The sequence below is a fragment of the Narcine bancroftii genome, chromosome 5, assembly GCF_036971445.1.
Source record: "Narcine bancroftii isolate sNarBan1 chromosome 5, sNarBan1.hap1, whole genome shotgun sequence".
NCBI classification, from domain to species: Eukaryota; Metazoa; Chordata; class Chondrichthyes; order Torpediniformes; family Narcinidae; genus Narcine; species Narcine bancroftii.
In genome coordinates this window covers 28,910,917-28,923,560 of record NC_091473.1, presented here as the reverse complement: position 1 = coordinate 28,923,560, position 12,644 = coordinate 28,910,917, and the positions used below count along the sequence as shown (strand labels likewise).

The 12,644-nt window shown below is 51.5% G+C and overlaps 2 protein-coding genes across 2 annotated transcripts in view; both read right to left on the bottom strand.

Moving 5' to 3' along the window:
* Positions 1-8,193, bottom strand: part of rybpb (RING1 and YY1 binding protein b) — a 136,627-nt gene extending 128,434 nt beyond the window's left edge. Inside the window, 3 exon segments of the mRNA XM_069937030.1 lie at positions 7,402-7,504; positions 7,507-7,535; positions 7,992-8,193. Coding sequence (XP_069793131.1) covers positions 7,402-7,504; positions 7,507-7,535; positions 7,992-8,017 — 158 coding nt within the window. The 5' untranslated portion in view covers positions 8,018-8,193.
* Positions 8,194-10,605: 2,412 nt separating this feature from the next.
* LOC138765284 (uncharacterized) lies at positions 10,606-12,389 on the bottom strand (the record flags this gene model as incomplete). Its single annotated transcript, XM_069942331.1, has 7 exons — positions 10,606-10,643; positions 10,751-10,811; positions 10,919-10,978; positions 11,063-11,115; positions 11,171-11,345; positions 11,815-11,862; positions 12,336-12,389. Coding segments are annotated over 7 exons (489 nt in total), but the record flags the coding sequence as incomplete, so codon positions are not given.
* Between the last annotated feature and the right edge of the window lie 255 nt (positions 12,390-12,644).

The following is a 12,644-nucleotide window of genomic DNA, read 5'->3' as shown; positions in this document are numbered from 1 at the left end:
ATTTGGAGTTACGAGTCCAGGATAAGCCATGCTTTACATACACACTAAGGAACTTTGCATTCTCCGCAACAGAACCATTGATGTGTAATGGCGAATGGTCGAACTATGTCCTCCTGAAGTCCACAATTATCCTTTTTGTCTTGTCCAAGTTGAGACTCAGGTTGTTGTTCTCACACCATTTTATGAGCCTTCCGACCTCTTCTTTATAAGGAAGATTGATCATTTGTTGCTGGAGACCAACAACTGTTTTATCTGCAAACTTTTTCTGTTGAAACCAAATCTGGCAGGGTGAACTGTAGCTGGCTAAGCACAGAGCCCTGAGGTGTGCCAGTGCTCAGTGTGAAGGAATTTGAGATCCTGCTCCTACCCAGACTGACTGATCTTTCTGTCAGGAAGTCCAGAACCCAGTTTCAGAGAGGGGTGTTGACATTCAGCAAGGACAGTTTATCCACTAGAGGCGGTGAATGATGATATAGAGTATGATGGTGCAGATCGCTGAGTTGACATTAACAAACAACAGCCTGGTGTACAAAGCATTACTCTCAAGGTGGGTCAGGATAAAGGCTATAGCATCATCCATGGGCCGGTATCCCAAATAGTTACCAGGATTGCCTTAGCTTAAAGGCTCAGAGGGGCAGAAATTGAAAGACAACAGATAGACCAATTAGGGAAGGGACATTTGTAGGACCTTGTCTTGGGGAAGGTAATCCAGCAGATGGATGGACTAATAATAGAGGAGCACATTGGAGCAAGTGACCATAACGCCAAATACAGGTACACAATCCTTTATCTGGAATCCTTAGGGGACAGTGTGTTCCGAATTTCAGATTTTTTCTGGATTTCAGAAAGCCGTATCCATTCCACCCCCTTCCAGTCGCACTGCTGTCCCCCCCCACACCACCTCGCCTGCCTGACTCGCGCTGCTGGGCTCTCTCCCCTCTTGCCGGATTTTGGAGCTTTCCAGATTTTAGATGTCCGGATAAAGGATTGTGTACCTGTATTTCACAATAGTTATGGAAGAGGATAGAGATGAAAATCAGCAATAAAGCGTTTAATTTGGAAAGGCTAATTTCATTACAAGTGAGGATCTAACAAAGGTTGACAAGGAATACTTGCATGCAATTCTACAGCTGATTGAATCACATCACAAAATTTATTGTTTTATGCTCACCACCTTACAAAAATAAATAAAATTAGTGAACAAAAAGTGAAAGGCAGTGTCTTTGGTCATTGATCATTTAGGAATCTGATGGCAGCAGGGAAGAAACTGACCTTGTGCCATTGAGTACTCGTCTTATGCTACTGCACCTCCTTCACAATGGCAGCAGAGTGAAGAAGGGTCCTTGAGAATACAGACTGGTTTCTTGCGACACTGCTTCTTGTTGATGTCCTCAAAGAAGTCTGGTGTTTATGATGTCGCAGGCCAAGTTAACAATCCTCTGGAGTTTTCTTTTCTTGCCCTGAGCATTGGCACCTCCATACCAGACAGTGATGCAACCACCCAGTATTTTTTCCTTATCCAGAAATATGTTGTGATACATGTTAAATATAAACCTTTATAATGCCAATAGACCTTCCAAACCCAATAAACCATAAAAATGAGGAAGCTGTTCAAAAGTTTAATAATGTGACTTGATATTTGCAGAAAATATAGCATTTCAGTTATTACTAAAATTTTGTAATGATTCCAAATTTAGTGAAAATACCTGATCAACATACATAGCAGAAACAAGTGTAGCACACAACTTAAAAAGCACTTGGCCAAGCAATTTAAGAATGTTGGATATAAAACAAGATTAAAATGGAATATCACCAAGCGACAGTGTCTAATTCACAGTATTCCCCCAAAACAAATCTCAAGTTAAATGGTTTTGAAAATAAACCATATTAAATTATATAAACTCTCAATAGTTTCCTCCCCCCCCCCCCAACGAATCATACATTTTATCAAACCAGAGATGTTAAAATCTGATATTTTGCTACATTATTCCACACAATCTAAACCCAATAAGAGCAAAATTTTGGATACCAAACTGCCAATTATTACCACTAAGCCACACACACAACAAATCCCAATACCACAGCTTTCCAGAATTCATTCCAGGATTTAAATGCAGTAAAGGCCAAACCTTCTAATATTTCACAAATACTCACAAAGTATTCTTTATGTACATGGGAACCTATTGAACATTAATATAATATCCAACATCAACTCCTTTCATAATAGTCTTAAACAATACAAGTGAAAAAGCACAATCCAAGATTTCATTGAATTTACCTTTTGCAATTCAAAAAACTATTGAAGCGTCACTTACGATCAACAAATACTCAAGACAATGAGAATGAATGAATTATTATGACATATTTAACCAAGAAAATAAGCCAAGACATTTGAACTTCAGAGAAGGAAGTTGACAAAGGATTTAAAGATTAAAGGCCTACTTGACACCGGATAAAGTTGTAGAATGTTGAATGCAGTATTCTTGTGGGAACTTTGAAACCCAGATACAGATTTAACAGAATCCAATTTTTTTCAGGCCCTGCTTAGACCCAAGATAATGGTATGAGTTTATAGAGGCATAGATAGATTTTATGATATCTATTGAAAACAATTGTATCCATCTTCCTGTTATTCTATGGAGAACAAAGATTGCCAACTATGATAGCTCCTGTCCAACAAAATGTTTAAATGCACACAATCTGAAATTACATACTAGTAACTTCATGACATTATTTAAGCAAGGGGGAGGGGCAACAAAGGACTGAATTAGCAATTTCTTAATCAATTAGTCCATAGCTCTAGAAAATCAAAATCAACATCTCCAGTTTGATATACAAAAGCATCAGCAGGTTGTTTTGGGATTTTTCAGAAACATTTAAATTTGGGTTACACAAGAACAGATATACAGTATAAAGAGGAGCAGGAGTAGGCCACCTGACCTGTCAAGACAAGTCCACTGTTTTAGTAAGAATATGACTGATCTGGCCTTGCACTCAACTCCAAAATCTATCTAACCGTGTCTTAAATATACTTAGTGAAGCAATTTCTACTGCTTTCTTGGGCAGAAAATTTCACGCCCTTTTCACACTTGCATCCCAGTAAATCAGCCATTCCATGTCCTGGGATAGGAATGGCATTTTTGCTGTTCATACTTGGCCACTCTTAACCAGGACACTGCACACTTTCATACCATGAGCCATCCCTGGGCATAGGAGTGTTCTACCAGTGACATCATGACACATCAAGTGATTGTGGACCTGCCCTAAATCAATGTATTATGATTTTATTTTTAAAAATTAATCATGCCTAATTATAACATAAGTAAGCTTTTATGTACAGCACAGTATGAGCCCTCAGCCCCTGTTGTGCCTACCTATATAAAACTTGATAAGAGACCATGGGAAAGTGTCAGCAATAAATAGCAATAGCAGACAATTTTTAAACAGCATGGGAAAGTTGGTAGTGTTATCACGTACAATTTATGAAGACCATGGGGGAAAAAAAACAATGGCAGACCTGCCCTCCCAGAATTCGATGCAGCAGAGAAAGGACTATATGCATGGCTGCATGCATGGAGCACTCATGGAGGGGTTCAGTGGCCAGTTAGGAATATAATTTTTGCTGTCACACTTGATCCCTCTTAACTGGGATGCTGCACATTTTCCCATTTACAAGGAGCCATCCTGAGGCAAAGGACCGTTCTACTGTCAATCAGAAGTGTCCGAATGCAATTCTCAGTTTCAGAGTTGGTTGATTGCAATGCCAGCATCTGCAGTCAGAGTCGAGGCAGTCGATCCCTGGCCTAAGATGACATAATTTCATGCCAGGGTTCAGATAATTCTGCTTTCACATTTTACCCAATGGCCAATAATTCCTGGGACCACATCCAAGTGTGAAAGGGGCTTCCGAGTTCTGGTTTCACTACCTAGTAGAAACAACTTTCCTTCCTCATCCTTTCATAATGTTGCACTTTTCCACTAGATTTCAGAGTAGAGTTTCTAGTGAGTACAGTCCCAGACAACTCTATCTATTCCCCGATTTCTTGAACCAATCTGGTATACCTCCTCCTGCACCATCTCATAGCCCTTTTTCCACTAGCATCCCAATTAATTGGCCATGTAGTTCCCAGGATAGGAAGTCATTTGTGCTGATTCCACAGGGCCATCTTTAACTGGGACACTTAGTACTTATCCACTGAACACAACTCATCCAGGGGATAGGAGATTCTACCTTCAATTGGAAACAGGTGATTTTCTGCTGTATTTTTTTCCATTGCTTTAGCATGCCAGTTACAGCTAATGCCGGGAAATACGAGTAAGGGTAGAGGCCGTCAATCCTGGCGCAATTTACGTCATTTGGCACCTTCGTGCTGATTCTTTACCACTGGACCCATTAATTCCTGGGACATGGAGCCAGTGGAAAAGGGTCTTATGTCCTTTCTCAAGCAAAACTAGTATGTGAAACACGGAAGTCTGCAGACACCGTCATTGTGGTTCAGTATGGCCTCACCAGTACGCTAACCAGTTGTAGACCCCGTCATCGTATTTCAGTATGGCCTCACCAGTACGCTAACCAGTTGTAGACCCAGTCATCGTATTTCAGTATGGCCTCACCAGTTGTAGACCCCGTCATTGTATTTCAGTATGGCCTCACCAGTACGCGATACAGTTGTAGACCCCGTCATCGCATTTCAGTATGGCCTCACCAGTACGCTATACAGTTGTAGACCCCGTCATCGCATTTCAGTATGGCCTCACCAGTACGCTATACAGTTGTAGACCCCGTAATCGTATTTCAGTATGGCCTCACCAGTAAGCTAACCAGTTGTAGACCCCGTCATTGTATTTCAGTATGACCTCACCAGTACGCTATACAGTTGTAGACACCGTCATTGCATTTCATATGGCCTCACCAGTATGCTATACAGTTGTAGACACCATCATTGCATTTCAATATGGCCTCACCAGTATGCTATACAGTTGTAGACACCATCATTGCATTTCAATATGGCCTCACCAGTACGCTATACAGTTGTAGACACCATCATTGCATTTCAATATGGCTTCAGCAGTACACTATACAGTTGTAGACACCGTCATTGTATTTCAGTATGGCCTCACCAGTACGCTATACAGTTGTAGACACAGTCATTGTATTTCAGTATGGCCTCACCAGTACACTATACAGTTGCAGACACCGTCATCATATTTCAGTGTGGCCTCATCAGTACGCTATACAGATGTAGAACATCAGTGCTCTTAAATGAATTCCTTCAGCAATTAATGCAAACATTCCATTTGCCTGTTGCACATGCAAATCAATCTTTTGTGATTCATGCTCATACACTCACTAGTCCTCATGCAATATTTCACCATCAATATAATCAATTGATCTACTATTTTTTCTTCCAAACTGAAAAAGTTCACATTTACCAACATTGAACTCCATCTGCCTGAGCCTTGCCCACTCACTCAACCTATCCATAGCTCTTGGTGGGTTGCAAAAATTCCTCTCTGCAAGTGGTATTTTCTTCTATCCCTTTCATTTAGAAAATTGATAAAGTACTCAATTAACAAGATTCCATGTCAGTCAACTGTATAAAAAGCCTGTACTGTATGCCCTATAAAGAAATGGCAGCAATTTAGGACATGCAATTTTGAAAACAACTTTAACAATTGGATTTCTAGCCAATCAGCAATCTAATTTGTAAAGTTTGAAGTACAGTAGAAGCCTCCTGATAAGGAATGCAACCTTGACAAACATTTACTTCCTAGAGACCCTGCGTGATTTACTGGGTTTCTCCAGCATTTTGTGCAGTGGGTCAAATACATAGAGCCATTTACATTCCCAAAATTAATGCTGTACTTGAAAATTAGGATTCTAAATGCTGGCAATCTGAAATACTCAGCAAGTCACACAACAGTCCTGAAGAAGGAACGCTGACCTGCACTGAATTCCAGTTGGAAAAAAATGCTCCCACCTCTTGAAACAGATTTCATCAGAAGGTCCTGATCTGCTATTTGTTAAGATGGCACAAAGTTTACACTTCAAGTTACAAAAACTACGCCCTCCCCCCTCCATCACAAACAGCGAAATAGCATATCAAATGTGAAGTTTTTTCAAAATAATACCATGGATACATCAATTATAAAACATCAATAAACCCCATAAATCGATTAGACTTGGGACACAGCTGCAACAATTCTGACATTCCATTTGCTCATTTAATTCCAAGAGTTATTTTTGTGGTACTGGAACTATTCTGAACGACACTTCCAAGTCTAAACTAACCTCAGGCCCGTGTGTGAAAGCTGTCGCCAGTTCACTGAATGTGGAAGCGATTCCCTCCCAACACAAAATTCCCCTTTTACTTGAATACCCGCAAAAGCGGTGTCAACCAAGTCATCAGCCCGTCAGTTGTTGAAAGTGACGGGGAAATGAGTTTTCGTGATTGGGATTAAATATTGAAATCTTAGCATTTTTCAGAACATTGCAGCTTTTGTTGGGGGGGGGGGGGGACATCAGCTGTTGCGCAGAAAACGCAACTTTCTGAAAGTGTTTCCACACAATGAGATCAGTCAGAGCGTCAAATAACCAGAACTCGGCCACATCACAACAAACATCCCATACAGGAATTTCTGCAGAAAGTCACTTATTACTCAGAGCTAGAAAGAAGTACAGAAATGCCGTCATTGAGTGTACAAAAAATGATAAAATGACGACAATCACCGAAGTTTACAAAAGTAGTTCTGAAACCCTTCCACGTACTCACCACTAAATTTAGTCGTGCACTTAGCAACCCGATCGAGATTGACTCAAATCATGAGTGAATTATTTACTTTAAGTCACGTACAATAAAAATCAGAAAGAATCGCTACGCGATGGGGGGGGGGGGGGGGGAAGAAAGCTGGCTCCAACACATCAACAGTAATGGCATATTCGATTTTAAACCTGCCCAAGGATAAACGCATGCTCACCTCGACGCAAGCACAAGTGGCGGATTAAAGCTCTCGTATGGGATTGAAGAGTGAAACATTCCTCAGGAGGACTTCCACCTTTCTCGGTCCACCCCCCCCCCCCCCCCCCAATCCGTCCACCCCATCCCCTGATCAGACCCTGTCGCCTGCCATTTACAACAAATGTCATGGCAGCCAAAACCCTAACATCTCAACGGAAACAAGGTAAACCTGAACGTCCAACCATGACAGAGGGCGATGTAGTGAGTGGTTCCACCAGAGAACCTATTAAATCAATCCCACTACGGTCACGTAAAAAAAATCAACAAGTCTGGATTCAACCAGAATTTAATCATTTCCAGGCACACATTTCCACCATAACGACCATCCCCTCCGAGGCACCACCACAACACACACAAAAAATATCGAGAGCTCGCTGCTCACCGAGTGGACGTCCCTTTCCGTACATCGCAAATGCTGCATTTGAAAGCTTCCGCACTGTTCCTGAAGGTGCAGACACTACAGTCCCAGAAGCCGTCCTCCGAGCCGGCTTCGCTTGCCTCTTTGGCCTTGAAAAGCTGCAACAAAAACAAGAGAACATTGCACACATGACATGTTTATATAGAGATGGGAGGGGGTGGGGGAGAGAACACCGTCAAAGGGGGGGGGGGGGCTCGACATTACCGGCCGCCGACGCAAGGCGCTCCCATCGCCTCCACAAAGTGAGTAGGGGCGCAAAACAAAAAAAAAGGTCCGATTTTTTCGACCCATTTCTCTCACCCACCGCTGCTCTCCTCCCTCCCCATGGGCGAGTTGGACACAGCGCCGTCCGCCATGAATGTGTGTTGGAAGAGGTGGGGGGGGGGGGGGGGTGGTGAGCCCTGGCACGGGCGAACTGCACACGGCCACTTGGGCATTGGAGGCGAGCGCACGTTCAAGCCCACAGTCACCAGCGGCGGCGGCTCCTCCATTTAAAGGTCTCTCTCTCTCTCGAGTCGTCGAGCGCCGTGCGGCCACCAGGCGTGTGTTTCTACCTGTTCGGGCTCTTCTTATCCCCCATGCCGCAGGGAGCCGGTAGAGACCGAGCCGAGTTTTATTTATATTTCTTGGAGAAAAAAAAAACACGACGGCGAAACAGCGACTTCACGGGACGGAGCGGCTCCGAGGCGAATAAAGTGCAGCCGGGTCCGTCTGTGGCACGAGTGCCAGCCTCCGCACGGCGAGCGCGGGCCACGTGACCCGCCAACCGCCAATCAACCGAGCAGGAATTTTAAATTACCCAGACAGACAGGCAGGCAGAGGAGAGAGATACAAGCACATCGGAAAAGGCGACGAGACGGTCGATGAGAGGCAGAAGGTAGAGGATCAAAGGAGAGGGAGAAGATTGGAGGTGAGAATGAGAGGGAACATTCAAATGTTCATTGTCGCGCGAACTGAGATGCAGGTTAAAACAAACTTTTACGTGCTATCCAGGCAAGTCAATCGATGAACAGGGCACAGGGAGGAGAGAAAACAGGTGGGGAACCTTGGATCGGGAGAGGAGGGGGGAACCTTGGATGGGGAGAGGAGGGGGGAACCTTGGATGGGGAGAGGAGGGGGGGAACTTGGATGGGGAGAGGAGGGGGGGAACTTGGATGGGGAGAGGAGGGGGGGAACTTGGATGGGGAGAGGAGAGGGGAACTTGGATGGGGAGAGGAGGGGGGGAACTTGGATGGGGAGAGGAGGGGGGGAACTTGGATGGGGAGAGGAGGGGGGAACTTGGATGGGGAGAGGAGGGGGGAACTTGGATGGGGAGAGGAGGGGGGGAACTTGGATGGGGCGGAGGGAGGGGGGCGGGGGCGGAGGGGGTAGAGGGAACCTGGAAGGGAGAGGCAGAAAAGAATACCTGGAAGGGCAGGAGGAGGAGGGGTCCTGGAGGGGAATGGGAGAAGAGGAGGAGGACAAAAGGTCCCTACCTGGAAGGGGAGAGGAGGACAAGGTGGAGTAGGGACCTTTAAAGGAGGGGGATGAGAGACTTGTATGGGGAGTGGAGGATGAGAAGTAAAAGAATAAAGAGGGGGAGGAGGGGATGGGACCTAGAGGGAGGGGTAGGAGGGGAGGGAGGGGTAGGAGGGGAGGGAGGGGTAGGAGGGGAGGGAGGGTAGGAGGGGAGGGAGGGGTAGGAGGGGAGGGAGGGGCAGGAGGGAGGGAGGGAGGGAGGGAGGGAGGGAGGGAGGGAGGGAGGGAGGGAGGGAGGGAGGGAGGGGAGGGAGGGAGGGAGGGAACTGGAAGGGGAGAGGAGGGGAGGGAGGGACCTGGAAGGGGAGAGGAGAGGAGGAGGGACCTGGAAGGGGAGAGGAGGAGAGGGAGGGACCTGGAAGGGGAGAGGAGGAGAGGGAGGGACATTGGAAGGGAGAGGGGGAGGAAGGGAAAACTTGGAAGGGGAGAGGGGGAGGAAGGGAAAACTTGGAAGGAGAGAGGAGGAGCAAGGGAAAAATTGGAAGGTAGAGGAGGAGGAGGGGGGAAACCGAAGAGGAGATTAGAGGAGGAGGGGGGAAACTTGGAAAGGGAGAGGAGGAGGAGGAGAGGGGAAACTTGGAAGGATAGAGGAGAGGGGAAACTTGGAAGGGGAGAGGAGGAGGAGGAGGGGGAAATGGAAGGGGAGAGGTGGAGGAGGACGGGGAAACATGGAAGGGGAGTGGAGGAGGAGGGGGAAACATGGAAGGGGAGTGGAGGAGGAGGGGGAAACATGGAAGGGGAGTGGAGGAGGAGGGGGAAACATGGAAGGGGAGTGGAGGAGGAGGGGGAAACATGGAAGGGAGAGGAGAAGGAGGAGAGGGGACACGGAAGGATAGAGGAGAGGGGAAACTTGGAAGGGGAGAGGAGGAGGAGGAGGGGGAAATGGAAGGGGAGAGGTGGAGGAGGGGGGGAAACATGGAAGGGGAGTGGAGGAGGAGGGGGAAACATGGAAGGGGAGAGGAGGAGGAGGAGGGGGAAATGGAAGGGGAGAGGTGGAGAGGAGGGGGAAACATGGAAGGGGAGTGGAGGAGGAGGGGGAAACAATGGAAGGGAGAGGAGGAGGAGGAGGGGGTAAACTTGGAAGGGGAGAGGAGGAGGAGGAGGGGACCTGGAAGGGGAGAGGAGGGAAACGGGACCTGGAAGGGAGAGGGGGTCAACGGGACCTGGAAGGGGAGAGGGGGTCAACGGGACCTGGAAGGGGAGAGGGGGTCAACGGGACCTGAAGGGGAGAGGGGTCAACGGGACCTGGAAGGGGAGAGGGGGTCAACGGGACCTGGAAGGGGAGAGGGGGTCAACGGGACCTGGAAGGGGAGAGGGGTCAACGGGACCTGGAAGGGGAGAGGGGGTCAACGGGACCTGGAAGGGGAGAGGGGGTCAACGGGACCTGGAAGGGGAGAGGGGGTCAACGGGACCTGGAAGGGGAGAGGGGTCAACGGACCTGGAAGGGGAGAGGGGGTCAACGGGACCTGGAAGGGGAGAGGGGGTCAACGGGACCTGGAAGGGGAGAGGGGGTCAACGGGACCTGGAAGGGGAGAGGGGGTCAACGGGACCTGGAAGGGAGAGGGGGTCAACGGGACCTGGAAGGGGAGAGGGGGTCAACGGGACCTGAAGGGGAGAGGGGGTCAACGGGACCTGGAAGGGGAGAGGGGGTCAACGGGACCTGGAAGGGGAGAGGGGGTCAACGGGACCTGGAAGGGGAGAGGGGGTCAACGGGACCTGGAAGGGGAGAGGGGGTCAACGGGACCTGGAAGGGGAGAGGGGGTCAACGGGACCTGGAAGGGGAGAGGGGGTCAACGGGACCTGGAAGGGGAGAGGGGGTCAACGGGACCTGGAAGGGGAGAGGGGGTCAACGGGACCTGGAAGGGGAGAGGGGGTCAACGGGACCTGGAAGGGGAGAGGGGGTCAACGGGACCTGGAAGGGGAGAGGGGGTCAACGGGACCTGGAAGGGGAGAGGGGGTCAACGGGACCTGGAGGGGAGAGGGGGTCAACGGGACCTGGAAGGGGAGAGGGGGTCAACGGGACCTGGAAGGGGAGAGGGGGTCAACGGGACCTGGAAGGGGAGAGGGGGTCACGGGACCTGGAAGGGGAGGAGGGGGTCAACGGGACCTGGAAGGGGAGAGGGGTCAACGGACCTGGAAGGGAGAGGGGGTCAACGGGACCTGGAAGGGGAGAGGGGGTCAACGGGACCTGGAAGGGGAGAGGGGGTCAACGGACCTGGAAGGGGAGAGGGGGTCAACGGGACCTGGAAGGGGATGAGGGGGTCAACGGGACCTGGAAGGGGAGAGGGGGGGTCAACGGGACCTGGAAGGGAGCGGAGGGGAGGAGGGACCTGGAAGGGGAGCGGAGGGGAGGGAGGGACCTGGAAGGGGAGCGGAGGGGAGGGAGGGACCTGGAAGGGGAGCGGAGGGGAGGGAGGGACCTTGGAAGGGAGAGGAGGGGAGGCAGAGGAGGAGGGAGGAGGAGGGGGCAGAGGAGGAGGAGGGGGGGTAGAGGAGGAGGAGGAGAGGAGGGGGCAGAGGAGGAGGAGGGGGCGGAGGGGGAGGGGGGCGGAGGGGGAGGGGGGCGGAGAGGAGGGGGGCGGAGGAGGAGGGGGGCGGAGGAGGAGGGGGGCGGAGGAGGAGGGGGGCGGAGGAGGAGGGGGGCGGAGGAGGAGGGGGGCGGAGGAGGGGGCGGAGGAGGAGGAGGAGGAGGGGGGGCGGAGGAGGAGGAGGGGGGGCGGAGGAGGAGGAGGGGGGGCGGAGGAGGAGGAGGGTGGGGGCGGAGGAGGAGGAGGGTGGGGCGGAGGAGGAGGGTGGGGCGGAGGAGGAGGGGTGGGGGCGGAGGAGGAGGAGGGTGGGGGCGGAGGAGGAGGGTGGGGGCGGAGGAGGAGGAGGGTGGGGGCGGAGGAGGAGGAGGGGGGGAGGAGGGGGGGAGGAGGGGGGGAGGAGGGGGAGGAGGAGGAGGAGGAGGGGGGCGGGAGGAGGAGGGGGGCGGAGGAGGAGGGGGGCGGAGGAGGAGGGGGGCGGAGGAGGAGGGGGGCGGAGGAGGAGGAGGAGGAGGGGGGCGGAGGAGAGGAGGAGGAGGGGGGCGGAGGAGGGGGGAGGAGGAGGAGGAGGAGGGGGGAGGAGGAGGAGGAGGAGGGGGGAGGAGGAGGAGGAGGAGGAGGGGGGAGGAGGAGGAGGAGGAGGGGGGAGGAGGAGGAGGAGGGGGGCGGAGGAGGAGCGAGGAGGGGGGGCGGAGGAGGAGGGGGGGCGGAGGAGGAGGAGGAGGGGGGCGGAGGAGGAGGAGGAGGGGGGCGGAGGAGGAGGAGGAGGGGGGCGAGGAGGAGGAGGAGGGGGCGGAGGAGGAGGAGGGGGGGCGGAGAGGAGGGGGCGGAGGAGGAGGAGGAGGAGGGGGCGGAGGAGGAGGAGGAGGAGGGGGCGGAGGAGGAGGAGGAGGGGGGGGCGGAGGAGGAGGAGGAGGGGGGGCGGAGGAGGAGGAGGAGGGGGCGGAGGAGGAGGAGGAGGGGGCGAGGAGGAGGAGGAGGGGGGCGGAGGAGAGGAGGGGGGGCGGAGGAGGAGGAGGAGGGGGCGGAGGAGGAGGAGGAGGGGGCGGAGGAGGAGGAGGAGGAGGGGGGCGGAGGAGGAGGAGGAGGAGGGGGGCGGAGGAGGAGGAGGAGGAGGGGGCGGAGGAGAGGAGGAGGGGGCGGAGGAGGAGGAGGAGGGGGGCG